General features: G+C 41.0%; 1 protein-coding gene across 1 annotated transcript in view; it reads left to right on the top strand.

Moving 5' to 3' along the window:
* Positions 1–485: 485 nt before the first annotated feature.
* Positions 486–21,790, top strand: part of HSD17B12 (hydroxysteroid 17-beta dehydrogenase 12) — a 167,614-nt gene continuing 146,309 nt past the window's right edge. Inside the window, exon 1 of the mRNA XM_047878031.1 lies at positions 486–774. Coding sequence (XP_047733987.1) covers positions 615–774 — 160 coding nt within the window. The 5' untranslated portion in view covers positions 486–614. The remainder of the gene's footprint in view (positions 775–21,790) is intronic.

The following is a 21,790-nucleotide window of genomic DNA, read 5'->3' on the forward strand; positions in this document are numbered from 1 at the left end:
AAAAGTTTATGGGAACAATAACGGCACATTTAACAATGAAAAAGAAGTGTTTAATAAAGAGGTGAAAATAAAACCATGACTCCACGCCCACTTCTTACTACCACCTTTCCATTCACTCGTGGCTTCTCAGACCCCATTCCCTCCTAAATCCCGAGCTCAAACGAGGCTGTCTCACTGGCCAATCGGAGCGCTGTCTTCCGTAGTCGTGAGGACTGCTGCAGCCAATGAGAGACCTGGGCGAATTGGTGGGGTGAGACACGCCGCCCTCTGGTGGAATCCTGGGGGCGTGGTGGTGCGCTGGGCGGGGCTGAAGCTTGATTGGCAGGCGAACGATCAGGAGTCTTAGAACGGAAACGCGGCCGGGGGCACGCCAGGGGGGACATGGGCGGGGTAGCGAAACTGGAATCAGCCAATGGCTGACGCACTAAGCACAGACGGAACGCTAGACCACCAATGGCGGCACGGATATGGCGCCGTGGGCGGGGTTTAGGCCGAAAGAAGCGCAGGAGCAGCGCCTGTTAGTGTCGTCCTCACCGTCACGGGCAGGCGCTTCTTCCTGGATTCATTCATTCGTTTTTTTCATTCACGAAGGTAGTAAGGCCTAGTTGAAGGCCATGGAGAGCGCTCTTCCTGCCGCTGGCTTCCTGTACTGGGTGGGCGCAGGCACCGTGGCCTACCTGGCCCTGCGCATCTCGTGCTCGCTCTTCACGGCCCTTCGGGTCTGGGGTTTGAGTCACGAGGTAGGGGTCGGACCCGGGCTCGGAGAATGGGCAGGTGAGTGCAGTCCAGCGCTGCCGGCCCCTTCGCCTCTGCGGCGGCTCGCGCTGCTCCGGGCCGGGGCCTGGCGGGTGGTGACCAGCGCCGGGCCTTCCCCTTTCCAGGTCCCCTGTCCTTCCTGAAGCTCCTGCGTCCCGCGTACTCCCCTGACCCCATTAGTAAGCTACTGGCTTGCCTAGACTTGTAGAGGTTTTAAATACTTAATACGTTGTTGGCCCAGCTCAGCGAAATCTGAAGTGCCACTTGGTGGGTGCGGGAGCAATCTGGCCGGAACTGCCAGGGGCTTGTGTCCTTTAAGCCATTCCTGGTTCATGGCCGGGAGTCAGTCACCTTGCTGCCTCCCCAGTCACGGTGTACGCACCTTCGTTAGCCCCTAACGAGTGTTTTTAAAGTAAAGTTTTTCGCTTGACCTGAATAATGGCCCCGTGCTGACGATGAAAGCATTTTGTTGACTTTTTTGGGGGGGAGGGTGGACGAGAAGGACATAGAATTTCAGAAGTCTTTCTGCTTTTTGGAACCTTACCTCTCTCTAGTTACTTGGATTCGGCCTATTTCGTATCATTTGCAATTTAAAAAAAAAATCCTCCTTAAACTTTTCTGGAGTCTTAATGTGTAACGTAAGTATTGCTTCTGCAAAACGGTAACTTGCTCTCTAACAATCAGAAATACTTTTTGCAGAAGAACATTTGTAGCAAAAAGTATTCCCACTAAGAGCTAAGCACATGGATCTAGTTCCATTCAGTTGGAGGATTTTAAAAATGAAAGAGAAAGGTCGGATTGGAGAAGTTGGGAAAATTACCTGCAGGGAAGTTGTGCACTGGCTTTTTATCTATATTTTTTGTTTCTGTATTTTTCATTTCTTTGGGCTTAAACTTTAAAAAAATTTTTTTAAAATTTATTTTAGAAAAAGAGAGCACGAACGGGGAGGGGCAGAGGGAGGGAGAGAGAATCTTAAGCAGGCCACACACCCAGCGCTGAGCCTGACTCTGACTCTGATCCTACCTCTGAGCCACGACTCTGGGATCAGGACCTGAGCCGACATGAAGAGTCTGACCCTCAGCCAAGTCAGCGGCGCCTCTGGGTTTTTTTTTTGTTTTTGTTTTTGTTTTTTTAAACCAAGTAGTGTGCTATGGTTGTTCTCTGTAATGATTTATTCTGCTGGTTTATGATTGAATGTTCACTTGACCGAGCATTTTATTGAATTTTGGGATAGTTAGGGGTTTGCCTTCAGACTAGGCTCATGTAAGGTAGACAAATAATGTAACAACATAGTCTTTATTCATTCAAAAACATTTAAACATAAGATGTAAGAAATTAACCTTTTGGGACAGCCACATAAACAGAACACATCTCAAGTAGGAATGGATCTGTATGAGTTCTGTCCATGATGTGAAGCGGCTATTCACATTATAGTACTTATTTTTAAAAAATCATTTAGTGTTTTTTGATATTCCTTGAAAAACAAGTGAAGTGCTCAAGTTGATTATAATAAAGTTTATGATTTTGCAATTGACTTGCCCAATTTCTTGATTGTTGTTTGGAAAACTTGCTTGTGAACTTTTGAAATAGTTACACAAGATTCCAATGCATTAGGAAATTCTATATCAAGATGAAGTTTTGTGATTTGTAAGCAAAGAGTAATGTTAATAATTTTTTTTAACCAAAATTGACCCTGGTGTCTAATAATTCTAATGATCAAAGTCATCTATATGTGAGTTCATAGTAAAAGTATTGAAAAGATTTGGTTCCAGAGGAAGGATATTTGATAAATTGAAGGAAATGTTTAAAAGATTTAGAAGTGAAATTTGAACCAGAACACTGGGATATAACTGAAAGGATCATAGTGTCTAAGTGACACTTTGTTGAGTTCAGTCTACCTTGGATTGTTAGAAAAATCTCTTTTTCAAGTACTTATGCAGAAGAAATGATCAAGTTGTTATTTGTAGCATTACACGTATGTGGTGGCCTGGATCTTAAAATATTTTCTTTACCTCTCCAAATTCAGGGAATCTTTGAGAAACAAAATTAAGCGTAGCTCATCTTAAACAGGTTATTTGTATCAGTTGGAGGGATGAACTGCAATAATTTGACAAAGAAAGCAGCAGAGATGACACTTGAATAATTAGGGTTAAACAGATTAAAATTAGATAATTTTTTCAACCAAAGTTATGATTTTGGAATTAATTTTTGTGTGTAAATAGTACTAATAAGTTTTTCCTCTATAAAATGGGTATCTTTTTTTTTTTTTAATTTTTTTTTTCAACGTTTATTTATTTTTGGGACAGAGAGAGACAGAGCATGAATGGGGGAGGGGCAGAGAGAGAGGGAGACACAGAATCGGAAACAGGCTCCAGGCTCCGAGCCATCAGCCCAGAGCCCGACGCAGGGCTCGAACTCACGGACCGCGAGATCGTGACCTGGCTGAAGTCAGACGCTTAACCGACTGCGCCACCCAGGCGCCCCTAAAATGGGTATCTTAATCCTGTGCAGCCTTCTTTGAATAAGTGGTGTTAGCAGGCCGTATTATGGAGGCATTATCTACTTTCTGGTACTAACATTTAACATCTTCCTCTCCATAACCTATTAAATATTTTAAGTATTATGTAGTAATGTGCACTGAGTTGATAATATGTTTTTATTCTTGTTATTCTTAAGTTCCTTCGTGTGAGTATGTTTAATTTCTCAGATTTTAGAATCTGAAGGGGAGGGAGTGTGGGTCCCATTTTTTTTTTTTTTTTTTTTTTTTGTCTTTCCCTATAGTAACTGGTGCATGGATCACATAGCTTTTCTAAATTTAAAAACAAAAGCTTGGAAAAATAAATACATCGTATGTATAGCATGGCAACTATAGTTAATAATACTTTACTGGAAATCTGAAAGTTGCCAACAGATTAAATCTTGAAAGTTCTCACAGCAAGGGGTGCCTGGCTGGCTCAGTTGATAGAGCATGTGACTCTTGATCTTGGGGTCATGAGTTCAAGCCCCACGTTGGGCATAGAGCTTACTTAAAAAAAAAAAAAGTTGTCACCACAAGAAAAAAATTCTGTAACTATTATGGTGATGGATGTTACCTACACTTATTGTGGTGATCATTTCACAATATATACAACTGTCGAATCATGATTTGTATACTTGAAACTAATATAATGTTTTATGTCATTATATCTCAACAAGAAATAAACAAACCCTGAAAGTTTGTAAAAACTCGAAAGCAGGTATTCTTTGCAATTAGTAAAAATATTTCAGATCACATATTCCTAGTTAGGGTCTTAAGACCATCCATTACTTGGCCCACACTCTAATCTATCTCCTTTGTGAGTTAGGTCATCTCTTTTCCCTGCTTCTTTTCCAGTACCATTTCCACCCGAGTTAGGAATTGTGCTGATTTCACTAGGACCGGCAAAGAGGGTTTTGCCAATATTGCCTGTCATTGTTATGCGATACTTGTATCTCTTAGGAGAACAAAGACCTCCTGTGAAAGTGGAGCTTTAGTTGTTGGAAGGTCACTGTTGCAAATAATCAGAAGAAGATTGCTAACAAAAGTGGTCAGTTTGTACTAAATAAAGGAGAGAACAGTCGTTGCTGTGGAGAAATAAAGAATGTAATCTGTAGGCTTTGGTTTAAGCATAGATAAATTTTGCATTTATTTAAGCAGTTTCCATTATACAATTCATCTAAAATGATTGATATTGAAATAAAGTGGAGGTGATAGATGGAAAGGCAAGGTAAGTATACTTCTAAAGCCAAGATACTTCATAACTTTCAACCCACGACCACACTCTGAGCTCTTGTGTTTAGTTTTTAATGGAGAGGATATTGCTGCAAGCAGCAAAGAATAAAGGATCCACTGGGGCGCCTGGGTGGCTCAGTGGGTTAAGCGGCCGATACCAGCTCAGGTCATGATCTCCTGGTTTGAGAGTTTGAGCCCTGCATCAGGCTCTGTGCTGACAGCTTGGAGCTTGGAGCCTGCTTCGGAATCTGTGTCTCCCTCCCTCTCTCCTCCTCCCCTGCTTACACTCTCTCTTTCTTTCTCAAAAATAAACAAACATTAGAAGAAAAAAAAAAAAAGAATAAAGGATCCACTAACCAGTGAGATTTAAAAAATAACTTCATAGAGATATAATTCATACCATACAAGTTACCCATTTAAAGTGTATAGTTCAATATTTTTATTATATTCACAGGTTGTGAATATAACCATTATAATTTAAGTTTGTAATGTTTTCATCCTCCTTAAAAGAAAACCTATACCTGTTAGCTGTCACCCCCCAACCCTCACCCCTTCAAGCCCTAGTCAACCACTAATCTACTTTCTGTCTATGTGCGTTTACTTATTCTGGATATTTCATATAAATGGGATCCTACAATATGAAGTATTTTGTGGCTGCCTTTCATTTAGCACAGTGTTTTCAAGGTTCACCCATGTTGTGGCATATTTCAGTGCTTCATTTCTTACCATTGCTGAATACTATTCCATTCTGTGGAGTGAGTTTAGATTTTGCAAAGGGTTTTTACCTCTGCATTTTGCTGTCTGCACATCTATATTAGCAGATCCCTGAGATTTTGCAGCTTTGGATGCTGATGGAACTCCATTTGGCCCTGTAATATTCCAAGGTTTTCCTAATTTAGTGGACAGTGAAGACTTAGAAAGGTTATGGGTTGGTGGGGTTCTTTTGTAGAAAAGCCATTCATCAAAACTGGCTTTGTTTAGCCAAGCTCCAAGAATCAAAGGATTCTGAAAATCAGGTGTGATGCATAATTTATGTTTTTACAGTGGATAACTACACAGGATTGGTCTAGTTACCTCCAGTGGTTGAAGGCTGCTTGAGTAACTAGGGTCTGTTGACAGTAGGTCCCTTTCTTAGGCTTTGCGGTATCACGTCATTTGAGGAATTATGTATGAAATGTTAATTATTTCGATTGGCAATCCCGGAAAAAATAAATACCATTGAATGCTTGAAGTGTTCCAGGCACTTGACATAGTCTATGTTTAATCTGTCTCTGAGCTATGCTCTATTATCCCCGGTGTACAGAGGAAGAAACAGAGGCTTAGGTAAATGACTTCCCTTGTCTATGGTTTCATAGCTAGTGAGAGAAGATCAGGATTTGAAGCCAAGTTGTCCATTCTGCAGTGCACGTGTTTGCGTGTTGGTGATTGGTTTACACACTGCATGATAAGTACTTGGGGGTGGCTTCCTTTATATCCTAGGCATATATTGCTTTTTATTAAATAATTCTTGAAGCTTTTATTTTTAAGTAATCTTGACCCTGAGATCAAGAGTCACATGCTCTACCGACCGAGGCAGCCAGGTACCCCAGAACACATCGCTTTTAATTGAAGGCACACTTTCAAATTTGCACATGCTTGGTATCTCTGGAAGCATTGTAGACTAGGGTAGAACGTTTTAGAATCAAGTAGCTCAGGATTTTCTTCAGATTTATAACCGTGAATCTTGTTGCTCCATGAAAAAACACTGGAAAGGCAGTCAGGCGCCTTAATAAAGCAAAGCGTTTGACTACCATCACTATGGGTGGATCTGACCTCAGATGCTGTTTATTTTCTGTTTATTACTCTGGTGTTCTCCGATGGATTCAGTGATGCTCTGAAAGTCCAGCTTGATACATGTAATATGCTTCCTGTTGACATTCAGGAGACTTGAGTATACCTGTTCTTGCTGGTGAGCTGATGTTGTTCACAGTCGTGCCATGTTTTTTAAGAACTCAATTTTGTTTGTTTGTTTTTTGTTTTAAAGCAGGGCAGGTGAAGGAGGGCAGAGAAACAACATAACAGTTCCGGAAGGTATTTGTTCGTTCTGCAAGTTAGCTCCAAAAAGGGAGTCCATGGGCCTAAATGGAACAAGGTTTCCAGATTGGAGTTAGCAGGGCAGCCTTAAAGATGTGCTAGAGCTGTGTGAGAGGAAGCAGAGGCGGAGGAGAGTCAGGCCGAGAGCATGCCTTGGTCTTACTTGGAGGAGAAACCAAAGAAGGTTTTCTGGAGTTAGAAATTCAGCCTCTGTACTCTGAGCTAGAATATCTTTTCCCCACACCCTCCCATTAGCCCTCACTATCCCCCTGCCCCCCTCTTTTTTTCTTCCTTCTTTCTCCCCCTCCCCCCCCTTTTTTTATGCAGTGTTAAAGTTTCCTATTTAGAGGTCAAACCTGAACCCTTGGAGGCTCACACCTAGACTTGAATTTTAGCTTCTCTACTCATGAGCAGTGTGTAACATTGAGGAGGGTAGTAAACATCTCTGAGCCTCACTTTCCTCATCTGCAAAATGAGGATAATAGTGCGTGCCTGTTTCATAGGATTCTTTTGAAGGGTAAATGGGAATACTTATTCTATGTAAAACAGATAGTACAGTGCCTGACACACAAAGGCTGATAACATTATTAGTAATCTTATTAGCCTCACTAGCATTATGTACTAATTACTTGAGCTCATTGACAAGGTAAGTGTTGGTAAGAAAAAGTTAATATCTGGGGCGCCTGCATGGCTCAGTCAGTTAAGCGTCTGACTCTTGATTTAGGCTGAGGTCATGACCTCACGATTCTTGAGACTGAGCCCCGCGTCGGGCTTTGCGCTGACAATGCAGAGCTCGCTTGGGATTCTGTCTCTTTCCCTCTTTCTGCCCCTCCCCTGCTCATGTTCTCTGTCTCTCTCTCTCTCTCTTTCAAAATAAACTTAAAAAAAAAAAAGTTGATATCCGGGTGACCACAGAAAGATAATCTTCAGAAAGAAGATTATCATTGTTGTTGCAACTGAGATTATTGAGCTTCAAAACTATTTTTTTTTTCATTGTTTTGCTTGGTTGAATTGAGGATAATTTATTTCTTTCAGTTTCTGAAAAAAATGTGCTGAAAGATTTAAATAATGAGATTTATAAGTTTAGAATACATGGGTAAGTGGATTTGAATAGATCAGTTCCCAAGCCATCAAATGCCATTTGTAGAGAAGGATAAGTTAAAAAAACACTTTTTAAAAATAGTGTACCTTGGGGTGCCTGGATGGCTTAGTTGGTTCAGCATTCGACTCTTGATTTTGGCTCAGGTCATGATCTCATAGTTTGTGAGTTGGAGCCTTGCAGCTCCTTGGAGCTGATAGCACAGAGCCTTCTTGGGGTTCTCTCTCCCTCTCTCTCTGCCCCTCCCCTGGTCTCTCTCTCTCCCCCTCTCTCTCTCAAAAAATAAAAAAAATAAAAATAGCGTATCTTTTTCACTTGAGCTGCTGTAACAAAAAAACTGTAGACTAGATGGCATCTATAGACACCATAGACTGTGTCATCACATGGCAGAAGGGCCAGGGAATCCTCCAGAGTCTCTCTTATAAGAGCACTAATCCCATTCATTAGGCTTTACCCTCATGACCCACTCACCTCCCAAAGGCCCCCCCTCCTAATGCCATCACATTGGGAATTAGGATTTCCACATAAATTTGGTCCTTACCGCACAAATTCAATCTATAGCACAATGGATCCTTTATTCCATTTCTCTTCTCATATTTAGTGAAAATAAAATATAGCAGTTTTCATCCATCTTCTGGGATAGATGGAGGTTAATGTTGGGAGGCTGGGTAAGCAGAGCCTTCGCTGTGCTTGGTGGAGAGTTTGATATATTCATTTGTCCATCCACAACCACAAATACTGTTGAGTGCTGTCCATGGACCTTGGAATAGACCAACGGGCTGGTGAACAGCAATCAGATGAACAAATTGTGCTGTTAAGTGATAAAGAAGACCTGCTTGGTTCTGTGAGAGCTTGTGAGTAAGCCCCAAGAGAGCTGCCCTGGGGACGTGATGAGGGAGCTGAGATCTGAAGGGAAGGGAAGAGTAGCAGCAGGAGCAGAAAGAACAGCAGGTGTTTGGCTCCTGAGGCCGGATGTTGGGCGGCTTGCATGAAACAAGGCCTGAGTGACTAGAGCCGAGAACGGGTGGGCATGATGCAAGATGAAGAGTGGAGGGGGGGAGATTGGGCCGGCAAGCGGGGCTACTGAATCTACGCGAAGGTCAGGGAGAACAATTGAAGGGATTTTAAGCACAAGGATAATGTTGTGGATTGCAACTTTAAACAGAATTCCTTGTTTCTATGACCTTCCTGACACTGTTGCATTGCCATAGAGATGGACCAGTGCAAGTTATTCAGATCACCTCAGTCAAAATTGCCTTAAAAAACCCAAACAAACCCAAAATGCAAATTCATACTTTAGAGTGTGGGTGACTACTCTTGTGCCATTCATTCCTGATTATCATCTTTCAGAGACCATTTCTTCCCTGGGGGAAAATATCTAATCACCGTGGTGTTGGAAGTTCTGCTCTTACCAGGGACTGGGTGATAGGGTTGTTGAATGAACTCTGAAACTGGGCTACTGCTTTTTCGAGGTCAGTCCATAAAGCCATGGTGTGGTAGCTGAGAAGCCTGCCATAAATCCAGCACCAGAGGGAATGCTGTGTTTTATTTACTCATTTTGTCTAGTGAAACAATGGGTTTGCCCTGTCTCTGACTGGCAGTCCCAGGGAGACTATCCAGTTTCTGCAGAGTTCATCTTTACCACCATTAAGTGAAGTTACTTCTATTTAAATGATCTAGTCAGTGGGGCAAGGGAGGAAAGGCTAGCAGACTTAAGATTCAGAACAATGACTATCTCTCAAGAGTATTACATGGGTTAACAGTAGTGATAAGGGGACCATTGGCTTTGGAATCAGAATAGCAAGGGTAAGCTTTGCTAGTGGCTAAAATGTTTGAAGTTGGGGTGCCTGGGTGGGTCAGTCGGTTAAGCGTCTAACTTTTTTTTTAATTTTTTAACGTTTATTTATTTTTGAGAGACAGAGAGAGGCAGAGTATGAGCAGGGGAGGAGCAGAGAGAGAGGGAGACACAGAATCTGAAGCAGGCTCCAGGCTCTGAGCTGCCAGCACAGAGCCCAACATGGGCCCGAACTCACAAATCACGAGATCATGACCTGAGCCTAAGTCGGACGCTCAACCAACTGAGCCACCCAGGCGCCCCCCCCTTTTTAAAAAAAAAAATTTTTTTTTTAACGTTTCTTTATTTTTAAACGTCTAATTCTTGATTTCAGCTCAGGTCCTGACCTCCTGGTTCGGTTCAGGAGATCGCACTGTGCTGACAGCATGGAGCCCTGCTTGGAATTCTCTTTCCCGCTCTCTGCCTCTCCCCCGCTCACACACGTGCCTCTCTCTCAAAATAAATGAACATTAAAAAATAAATAAAATGTTTGACATTGGGCAAAGATAGTTAACCTCTGAGAATAACTTTCTTCATCTATCAAATGGGGCTGATACTTTTCAGGAGTATTATGACAATGAAGTGAGTTGTGAATGAGGTTCTAGTGACATCTTTTATTTGTATACATTACTCTTATTTGATGAAGAAGGATTATTGAAGCCAAGAATAATGTAGTTCACTCAGCTGATAAACTATTAGAAATATGAAGTTATGAACTGATCAGTTAAGAGGAGATTAGTGCCATGAGAGGAAGATTTCTGGCTTTGTGAAAAGATTTACCAAGTGCTTCCTTGAAATCTGGCTGCCCTTAGTGAACCTCAGATACGAAGGTTTAGGAAAATTCAGTTATGTGCAACTTTTCCACTGAATTTGTAAAGACCTTAAAATTATCTTTGACTCTTCTTCTCTCACCCCACATACAGTCTGTTAGGAACGCTCATTGACTTTAACTTAAGAATATCTAGAATCCAGTCCCTTCTACACTCTGGTGTAAGCCACTGAAATCTCTTGTCTTGATAAAATAGCGGCCTCCTGTCTCTCTAATCCAACATTGGCATCCCCCTACAGTCGATTCTTCTACAACAGCCAGAGTGATCCTTGAAAAGCTCACGTTGAATCATGTGATCCTGTACTCAGATCCCTCCCCTGGCTTTTCATCCTGTTCCTATTAAAAACTTCTGTGGTTGACAAGGCTTTCAACCACCTGCCTTCTGGCTTCTTTTATCTCTGACCTCATTTCTGCCTACTTTTCCTCTCTCTCTCTCTGTCTCCCTCCCAATCACTTTCACTTCCTGCTTGAACACGCTTCCTTGAACTCACTTCCTTGGACGTGTTTGGCACTGCTGCCTTAGAGCCTTTGGTTAGTCATTCCTCCTGGAATGTCCACCCCTCCGCCCCTGCCCGTATCCACATGGCTAACTCTTACTTCCTCCCTCCTGCCTTTAAACTCATAATCCTGTGTCCCTGACCCCACTTCTGATCCCCATTACCCTGCTGTCCTTGTCCTTTTTCATAGCACTTGTCACTATCTCCCATGTTGTATACTTTGCTCATTTATGATGTTTCTTGTTTGCCTACCCCTTTTTTGAATGGAAGCGCCATGAAGGACCAAAGTCTGTCTTTTTTGTTCACTTATGTATCTCAAGCACCTAGAACAGTGCCCACACATAGTAAATGCTGATATATATTGGTTGAATGGATAAAAATATCTATTAAGTAAGGTTTTCCAGTATTGTTGAGACTGAGGGTTAATGAACTTGGTGGGGGAATTATATTTTCTTTCTCTGTTCTCTTAAGTGATTAGTTATAAATGTAAGAAATATTAACAGTTTCCCAATCTCTAAAATGAAATTATTTATTTATTTATTTGTTTGTTTTTAATATATGAAATTTATTGTCAAATTGGTTTCCATACAACACCCAGTGCTCATCCCAAAAGATGCCCTCTTCAATGCCCATCACCTACCCTCCTCTCCCTCCCACCCCCATCAACCCTCAGTTTGTTCTCAGTTTTTAAGAGTCTCTTATGCTTTGGCTGTCTCCCACTCTAACCTCTTTTTTTTTTTTTTTTTCTCCTTCCCCTCCCCCATGGTCTTCTGTTAAGTTTCTCAGGATCCACATAAGAGTGAAAACATATGGTATCTGTCTTTCTCTGTATGGCTTATTTCACTTAGCATCACACTCTCCAGTTCCATCCACGTTGCTACAAAGGGCCATATTTCATTCTTTCTCATTGCCACGTAGTGGCACATTCTCATTGCACATATGCCATTGTGTATATAAACCACAATTTCTTTATCCATTCATCAGTTGATGGACATAAAATGAGATTATTTAGTATAAAACCAAAATATAGATTATAATCTCAGGCAGAAGTTCTCCCAATATAGACTCTGGAATTAGAAAACCTGCTTTTGAACCCCAACTCTGCCAGTTACAAACTACATCATGCTGACTTCTGTGTGCCTCAGTTTTCTCTTCTGTCAAATCGGGATAATAATAGGTTTGATATGATGATTACATGAGTTAATAGGTGTGAAATACTTAGAACAGTCTTTGGCATTTATTTACCAAATGCTATATAAATGTTAGGTGATACTGTTGTTATATCAGCTGTCACTTTTACTTGTGGGGGTAATTCGTCTTCCCATCTATATCCATCTTCTTTTTCCCAGAGTTTTCATAATAATTTACTGCATATTCCCTTCGGGATGGTTATCAAAGATCTCAATCCTAGCATGTCTAAAATTCAGCTTCTTTGCTCTGTCTTGCTTGTTTTGGACATCCTTATTTTTGCTAATTTTAGAGTCACCCAGCCTCTAAATCAGGATGGCAAATTCAAATGCCTCTAGCAGGTTAAGTAAATGAGTGAAGTGGACCAGGTGTAAATGCATGTGCGGGTACCATCCCAGAGATCAGTCATGGCATAGACTCCTCCTCCCGTTGTTACCTGTCAGTAACATTGGCCCTGTCCCCTTGGATTCTTCCTGAGAAGCCCCAGATAGCAATTTTCAAATGGAAAGTTTCTTAATTTTTTAAGACTGAGGCACATTTCTCGAGTGTACTCTGTGGACCAAGTAAATTACTCCAGGGGGTCAAATGCAGCAAGTGGCCAGCCTGCTCCTTCACCTCATGTCTTAGAATCACACTCCTTTCCCCCTCTAGCTAGGAGAGTGCCATCACACTGAATCTACCAGCACAGGCTCTCTCCCATCCGTACTTTTCTCCAGGTTCCTTGATGTATCACCTCCCTATGGTGATGTGTTGCAAGTTTCATCTTCCCCCAAAATCTCGAAACAAGTTACCTGGTACACCTTACTCAAAAACTTCTAGTTACCTAATGTCTACACAGATACCAAGCTGCTTAGCCCTTTTTCATCATGTTCTTATGTCTATTTCTGGTCTCATTTCATAATGTGGCCCTTTCTGCATCTTTTCTTGGATGCATCTCCAAATGACTTACTGTGGCCTAGACATGCCTGTCCTTGAATATTCTTTCTGCTTCTGTGTCTTTGTGCAGGGACATGTAGTAGTTTCATTGGTTGTTGAATGTTGATCTCACTCTGCTAGGAGTGCTCTTTCTCTTCCTATTACACGCCCTTCCTCACTCTTTCTCTGTGTGAAATTCTACCCACTTTTCAGAGGCCAGATTATGAATTTTTCTGGCTGCCCAGGTGGAAGTGTACTTTTGGAACCCTGATAGTGCTTGTTTTCTATCTTGTGGGCTTTTCCCCATTTTGCCTTATTAGTCATTTGTGTATACACACACATGCATATGCAATACCTCATTTGTTCTAAACTATAAGCCCCTGCATAGTGCACAGAAAGTAATATTTGGTGAGTGAATATTTTTTCCTTGAGGTTCTGGTGTATTTCAGTTGGGGGTGGGGTGTTTTGCTTGGGTTTTGTATTTTTCTTTTGCAAAATGTGCACACCATATTTGTTTTTTGCTTAAAAAAATTTTTTTTAATGTTTATTTTTGAGACAGAGTGCAAGTGGGAGAGGGACAGAGGGAGACAGAATCTGAAGCAGGTTCCAGGCTCTGAGCTGTCAGCACGGAACCTGATGAGGGGCAGATCATGATCTGAGCCAAAGTCGGATGCTTAACCAACTGAGCCAAAATAGATGCCCCATTTTTTTTTTAAGTTTATTTATTTATTTTGAGAGAGATAGAGAGTGAGGTAGTGAGTAGGGGAGGGGCAGCAAGAGAGAGAGAGAATCCAAAGACTGTCAGCATAGAGCCCAACACAGGGCTCGAACTCATAGTTCAGGAGATCATGGCCTGAGACAAAGCTGAGAGTTGGACGCTTAACCAACTGAGCCACTGAGGCACCCCCATTTTTCTTTTTTGCTTTAAAATTTCAAGTGACACACACCTAAAAATCTAGATTGAAATTAAACCAAGGCTGGTTAGATAAAGAATGGTTATATAATTATTATATTACAGCAGGGCCTGGATAACAATTTGAAAGTGTAAAATGCAGTGAGATCAAAAAGATGTCCTTAAGTAGAATTGGTAATAAGCTAACCTTTTTTCATCTGTGGTTTTAGGAAATTGTTACAGGAAACCAACCACTCTGCCACATGTAATAAACACTTAACTATTAATGGAATTTTAATAATATATATATTGTTCATCTCCAAATCTTTACAGAATTCTTGGAAATAGATTTTCTTTTAGGAAGAAAGACTTTTCCAATTAAAGTTTTGGCAAAATCTTGCTAATTGGTAAGGTTGAGTGAATTAGTGAAAAAAGAACTCTAGGATATGTTATTTTGAAGTCCTGCTACAATGTGCCCAAACCTTCTAAACACTTAGACTTTTTAAATTGTTGGAGACATTGAACCAAATTCCCTGGAAAACCTCTTGGGTGGGAAAGTCATTGATTGGTAAATATGTATAGCTAGTAACTTCTAGAAAGTTCCACAGAGTGTGTTGGATATGTAGTTTATTTGCCTCATGGAAAGAAATGAATATGACTGTTGGTTGATAATTTTTACAAAACTTTAGTCAGTCATTTTGTGAGAAACTTAAGAAAATTGGAATGTCATCAGGAAGCAGAAGAGAACAAGATGGAGTGATGAAACCAGAAGGGCTATTGAAGAGGGTGACCTCTTCAGTTGAACTCTTAGGGAAATGTTCTGAAAGAGGTAATGACTTGCTCAAGATCATACATCCAGTTAGAGAATGGCCAGGCAAGGCAGGTCGGTGGCGAAGGGCAGAGAATGGCGGACTCATCCATGGTAGACTGAGCTAAAACAGTGGCAGGAGAGATGTAGAGTAGAAGGGATTTGTCAGGGTGGTCGGTGCTGACAACAAGGATGTGGGCAGAATTGGACTTCTTTATATATTCAGCAACTGGTATGGGGCAAACACAGCCCTCACTGTCCAAGTGCCCGACCTCTTGAAGAAATGACATGCACCTCTACCCATCAAGGGTGCCATTATGTCATGCTCTTGGTACACCCTTTCACAGTCATTAAGACTGGGGTAACTTTCTCATTAAATACAATGGTGTAAGCTGAGTGAGTTGATCCAAATCTCTTACCTACTGTCTCAGCTGTGCTTATACCCCCAACTACAGATTATGTTGATGACACTGAATTGCCAAGGAAATATTGTATTGTTTTAGTATGTGTTCCTCAAGGTGGCCAGGAAAGGCTACAGTATCTTTTAGAAGTTTAAATGCCAGTTTTAGTGCTCCCTTAACATTCCTAGTATGTAGAAAACTCATTCTCCAGATTGGTTTTATTGTAATGACTGGCATTAACTGCTCACGACCAAGCTAACTCCAGTAGAAATATTGCCAAGCTTGCTTTAATGATAGCTGAACCTCCAGACTTGTCACATAAACAGAGCTAATGCAGTAAACAAGCTTTCCTAATCTTGCGCATTCAGTCTAATAATTTTGCTATGGAACAGGGAACTGCTGCTTATCTGTGTTTTCCAATACCTCTCTTTGCCTGTCATGTGAAGGGAGGTGATGATCTCTTTATAGATAATGTGAAAAAAAAACCACAGTGGGTTAGACAATAGTGTTCACACATTCTGAATTAGAGGAGGCTGAATTAATGAAATTTTACTGTAATGATGACATATTAATTTGCAAAGTGATTTTGCAAGTATTCTCAGATGGTTTCCACAACATCCCTGCGAAGCAGGTTAGGGTTGGTTTTGTTATTTCCACATAATATGCCAGAATCAGGGGGAGATACAGCAACCGACATCGGGGTTACAGTCAATGACAGAAGAAATTGAATCTAGGTTTTCTGGCTCCAGCCTCCATGTTCTTTCCACTTGCCTGCCAAAGTTCCTGATAATGATTTTTAAGGCAAGTTGGAATACCTGTACAAGAGCTTATACGTTGGAGACTTCCTCAGACGTTGTCTAAAAACGAAAGGTCTGTTTGTGCCACGGTGGTATCCAAACTCCCATGGATCACAAGAATAACTGGATGTGCTTGTTAAAAATAAGGACTGTAGGTCTTCACTATAGACCTACTAAATCAAAATCTCTAAGAAAAGAATGTGGGCAAATGTATTTTTAACAAATAAAGAGGATTCTTAAGATCATGCATTTCGGGAAACACTGGACTATGGTCAGGCTAGCCCTAAAAGAAGACAGGGGACTTAGACACGCAGGCTTTTTAGCCAGATGTCTATTCTCCGTACCAGGGCTTGATTTATAATAGTGTTAAAACTTCGGCGATTTCTGTACTAAATATTTACTAATAGTTTTGACAGTGAATAGAGATTCTATTTTAGGCTATTTCTGTGTTTCTGCATTTGAAATAGATTCGGAAAAAAATAAAACACTTGGAACTTAAATATGTTGCTATACAATGAGAACCACAAGCAGCACATTCAGAATTTCCCAGTCTTTACTAATTGGAGATTTGGGGTGAGAATAGGAGTGTTAATAAGAATGCTTTTTTGGTAGATGCAAATAATAGAAGTTTAATTTGCTTTTGGTTTAAGTAGGACCATAGAAGGATAGCTGAAGACTTTGGAAGCTTAACTATAAAGAATTGAGAGAATAATATTTTCTTTTTTTCTGTTTGTGATACTATTTTTTTAGTGACTTTTTTTGTAGTTTATTTTTATAACATTTAGAGAAAAGAAACCTTTAAATCTGCTTTCTTTCTTTATAGGTAGATTAAAAAAATTTTTCTTTACTATGAAATTAATGTAAGTGATACATATTGATGGTTCCTTTTTAAAAACTTTATTTATTTTGAGAGAGAGAGAGGGCACGCGTACGTGAGTGGAGGGAGGGTCAGAGAGAATCCCAAGAATGATTCCATGAACTGTGAGATCATGACCTGAGCCAAAATTAAGAGTCAGATGCTCAACTGACTGAGCCACCCAGGTGCCCCAGTATTGAGTTTTAAAGGGCCAAGAGACTAGAGAGGATGTTCTAATTATTTTTTTCTCTTTTTAAAAAATGTTAAGTTCTCCAAATGATGAAGAAGGAAAATGGGTTTAGGTTTAATTAGAAGGAATTTCCATTTTAGTTGGCTATGGGCCAGACTCAGTACTGAGTATGGGAATATAGTGATGATCAGGAATGCCGTAGTCTCTGTCTCCATTGGTCTAGCAGAGGACACGGATCATTACATAAGCAGCTCCAGAAAGGGCTTAGAGAAGGTTTTCTGGAAGAAATAATGTTTAATCCAAAGTATGGAAGAAAAAGAGAAGGAAGACGATGATGTTAATAATGGTAATAAGACATAATACTTATGAAAATCTCTGTCCCAGATACTTTTTTTTTCCCCATTAAATTTTTTTTTGTGTCCTTTTAGGGGTTTTTAAGAGATGTAAATTCAAAGCTGCCCATGACAGAAAAAATGTAACTTTAACAACCGCATAACTCATTATGGGGAACCCCATACCTCAACGAACTGACTTAATCCTCATATAATCCAATAAGGTAGGTCCTATTCATATCCCCATTTTACTGAAAGAAAGCTAAGTTAATAGAGGGAAAGCGATTTGCTCAAAGACACATAGCTAGTAAGTGGAGAAAGATCTAGGATTTGAACTGTCCCCTGAACTTACTGTTAACCACTATGCAAACTACACTGATGAATTAGAGATGAGCAGGTGAGGGCGGCTGGAGGACCAGGGAGCATTTCCAGCCAAGGGACTGAACATTCAGGAAGTTTGGGCCGAACGTCCTGGAGGAGAGAGGCAAGAGGTAAGGCTGGAGAAATGGGCGGCGTGGGGGGAGCAGTCATAAAGGACCTTGAGGCTCTGGTGAGGGTTTAGTGTCCTAAGGGCCTTGGGAAGTCATTGAAAGATTTCAAGCAGTAGAGTGTCATGATCAAATTTATAGTTTGGACAGCTGAAATTTTGGAGAATGATGTGAAGGGAGCAACTCAGGATGAAGGAGACCCACAGGAGACCGGTTGTTGTTGTTGTTGGTGGTGGTGGTGGTTTGGGTTAAGATAATGGGGGCAGGGACTGAGAAGGAATCAGAGAGAGGAGGTGCAAGTCACGGGCCTTCACCATAAATAGGTCGTGGGAGAGAAGGAGACCGCAAAGTCCAGAAGGATTGTGACACGTCTGGACTCTGGGCAGATGATGCCACTAGTCACTGGCGTTGGAAACACAAGAGAAGGAGCAGACTTTGAGGGGGGAATAATGAGGTTGATTTCTTACAGGTTCTGTGTGGATGTCAGGCAATCTTGCAACAGATTAGGACCAGGCTGAGCCTAATGTTGTGAGTTCTTTATTGAAGTCCTTTGGTTTAGCTGTCATTCTATAGTTTTCATAAAGTTTGTGCTATAGGAAAATTTGGAGACTCAGCATGTAATATCTTAGGAAAGGTAGCATAGTATTTTTTTTTTTTTTTTTTTTTTTTTTTTTTTTTTAAACGTTTATTTATTTTTGGGACAGAGAGAGACAGCATGAACGGGAGAGGGGCAGAGAGAGAGGGAGACACAGAATCGGAAACAGGCTCCAGGCTCTGAGCCATCAGCCCAGAGCCTGACGCGGGGCTCGAACTCACGGACCGTGAGATCGTGACCTGGCTGAAGTCGGACGCTTAACCGACTGCGCCACCCAGGCGCCCCAAGTAGCATAGTATTTTTGAACGGTTTGAGGGAGTGTGGCCCATGTAGCACTTTGTGCCTTAGTTCAGTGAATGTTGGCTGTTTCCTTTTCGGCAGAAAAGCCGGGAAGTGTAGTGGACAGTGTATTAAACTTAACAGAAGACCTGAGTTCATAGTCCACCTTCTCACCTTTGACACTTACTGGCTGTGGAATCTTGGGTCAGCTATTCTATTTCATCTCTCAAATATGTCTAAAAATACCCACTTTATGTTCAGAGATGTTGAATCTCTCTCTGAATCCTCTTTGTACAAAGTACAAAGCATTTTATACATATTAGACATTGGGCCTTTTTCCCTCTTCCGTTTTCAATTAGAAATCTAGAAATAGAATTGCTCCAGAAGTTGATTAAATTGTTTGTGTGAGGTTCAAGTTGCTTCCGAGATTTATTTTGAGATTTATTGCAACTTTGTCGTGATCAACACCTGAGTTTCTTCTGATGTGATTATCTAATATTATCTAACATATGTCAATTTTAGAATGTACCTAAAACAAAAAAAATTTTTTTACAACTTTGTTAGAACATAAGCTTGGTTTCTGTATTTAAAGTGAAACTAATTTGGGGTGGGAGCCTGGGTGGCTCAGGCAGGTAAGCATCTGGCTCTTGACTTTGGCTCAGGTCATGATCTCACAGTTCGTGAGTTTGAGCCCCACATCAGTTTCTGTGCTGACAGCTCAGAGCCTGCTTGGGATTCTCTCTCTCCCTGGCCTCTCTCTCTCTCATTCTCTCCCTTGCTCATGTGCTCTGCTTCTCTCTCTCTCTCAAATAAATAAATAAACTTAAAAATTTTTTTTAAAAAGTAAAACTAATTTAACCACGAATTGTGTTAATTTCTTTTATTAAATTTTTTTTAATGTTTATTTATTTTTGAGAGAGAGACAGAGACAGAGCATGGGCAGGGGAGGGGCAGACAGAGAGGGAGACACAGAATCTGAGGCAGGCTCCAGGTTCTGAGCCGTCAGCATGGAGCCCCATGCAGGGCTGGAACTCACAGACAGTGAGATCATGACCTGAGCCAAAGTTGGACCCTTAACCGACTGAGTCACCCAGGCGCCCCACGAACTGTGTTAATTTTAAAGAAATACCTTCAGCTTCAACTTTATTTTTAATATATACAAAAGCTATGATTAGCTATAGTGGATTAAGGATATAGTTAAATTATTGGTAGCAAAGTGTTATTTCAACTGTGACATAATTGGAAGACTTTCAAGCTTGACATAACTGTTTAAAGTCCCATTATTGTATTATAAGCATTATTATAAGAGGTGATTATAAGTTCCCGTCATTTCTGACTCAATACCCCACTGTTCCTGTCTTAGGCTTAAAGATATTTAGAGAGTTCTTTTTTCTTCAGTGAAAGATTTTCTATTCTCATCTTTATTTCAGCTAGATTCTTATGAATTATAAGGTTGATGACAAAGCAGTACCTTTTAGATCTCTATAGCAAAGTTATTATCTTTGAAATGAGGGCATATTTTCCAGAATGTACTTGGAATCTAATTTTTTAAAATATAGCAAAATTTAGGACTATATATAAATATCCAAATCTTTTAATAATATTTGCTTCAGAAATACATTGCTTCTTTGAAAATTGTGAGTTAATTTTTTTTGACAATTTATTTGTTGATATTACTACAACTGGAAACATTCGCTTTTCTCTCCTTTTGCACTCCTGTCTTTGAGTTGTCTCAGAAGCAGATGTTGAGGGACAGGGATTCTCAGGTGCAGTCAGTTTATTTGGAAGGTGATCCCGAGGAACCCCAGTAGGGAGTGAGACAGGGAAGGGAACACAGCCAGTAAAGGGGGCATTTTATCAAGCACTGTGGTGAACTAGAACCTAATCCCACTGCAGAACTCTGGAGCTAGTGCAGAACTCAAGTTTCAGAGTTACTTCACCTGCAGGGCCAGGGAGCTCGGATATTTATACACCAATGGCCATTAGTCACTGGTTGAGGGCCGTTGGTGGGGAGGAACATTAATTTGATAGAACTTCTGTCTTCTGTGCACTTGGGTGTTGCTGGCTTCAGCCACTTAAGTCCTTGGGCAAAGACATGCGTTTGAAGTGTGTGCTCCACTGGTATTGCCAGAGTAGAGGGGGCACCAGCTTAGCCATATTTGCCATCAGACTCTTGGTTTCTTTCTCCTTAAACAAAACAAAATAAGCCCAAGGAAAAGAGAGAAGGAGCTAATTCCTGGAGAAATAAAAAGAAGTACGGCAAATCTGAGGCATAAGTTGATGCCTGTTGTAATCTTCCATTGGGGGCGGAGGCTCTGCCACCTCTCGGGGTTGAGGTGTTGGCCTGTTTTCAGTATTTTAACATTAAAAAGATACAGGTGACTGACTAAATATTGAATGGACCTCATGAGTTTATGTTTGTGTTAAAGTATGCATTAATCTCTTCATAATTTAATTCTGATCTACCGAATAGGAGATGGTTTCCACATGGTCAGTACAGAGTGAGTACAGCATTTGGAGAACTTGGGGGCAGATGTGGTTCGTTGCTTGTTGACGGAATCCTAATTTTGTATAAATACTGGATAACCATATACTTCAGGGGAGGTTGGCTCCCTCCTCGGCCCCGGGGGCCCAGTCTTGGGTAATTTAAGCTTATCTTGCTGATTGTTTTCCCCTTGCTGGAGGTTGGTTTAGGAATAGGCATGTAACGAGGTTCTGGCCAGTGAGATGTAAGAGGTGATCTGCCGGAAGGAGGGCTTCCGAGAAGGCTTTCCTCCTCGGTAAAAAGAGGCAGAAGGAAAGGTGTTATATAAGGATGCGAAGGCCTGCGGCCATCCTTGGGACCAGAGGGTACAAACTGGGGAAAGAACCAACACATGAGGACTGCAGAACAGAAAGATGGCAAGCACCTGGGACTTGATGCTGTCACTGAGCTTCTGAATGTACTTACTGTGGAGGTGCCTTATACTTCCTGTTAATTTGAGATAATAAATTCCATTTTTCAGGGCACCTGGGTGGCTCAAACAGCTGAGCATCCAACTTCAGCTCACAATATCTATCTATCTATCTATCTATCTATCTATCTATCTATCTATATCTATGTATCTATATCTATATCTATATCATGACCTATTTTGTGGTTAGATCATCAAGGATAAGATACCATCAGGGAGACTGTATCCTCTATTCTCGAGCTCTTTCAATACTCCC

The sequence above is a fragment of the Prionailurus viverrinus genome, chromosome D1 (genome assembly GCF_022837055.1).
Source record: "Prionailurus viverrinus isolate Anna chromosome D1, UM_Priviv_1.0, whole genome shotgun sequence".
In the NCBI taxonomy this organism is placed as follows: domain Eukaryota; kingdom Metazoa; phylum Chordata; class Mammalia; order Carnivora; family Felidae; genus Prionailurus; species Prionailurus viverrinus.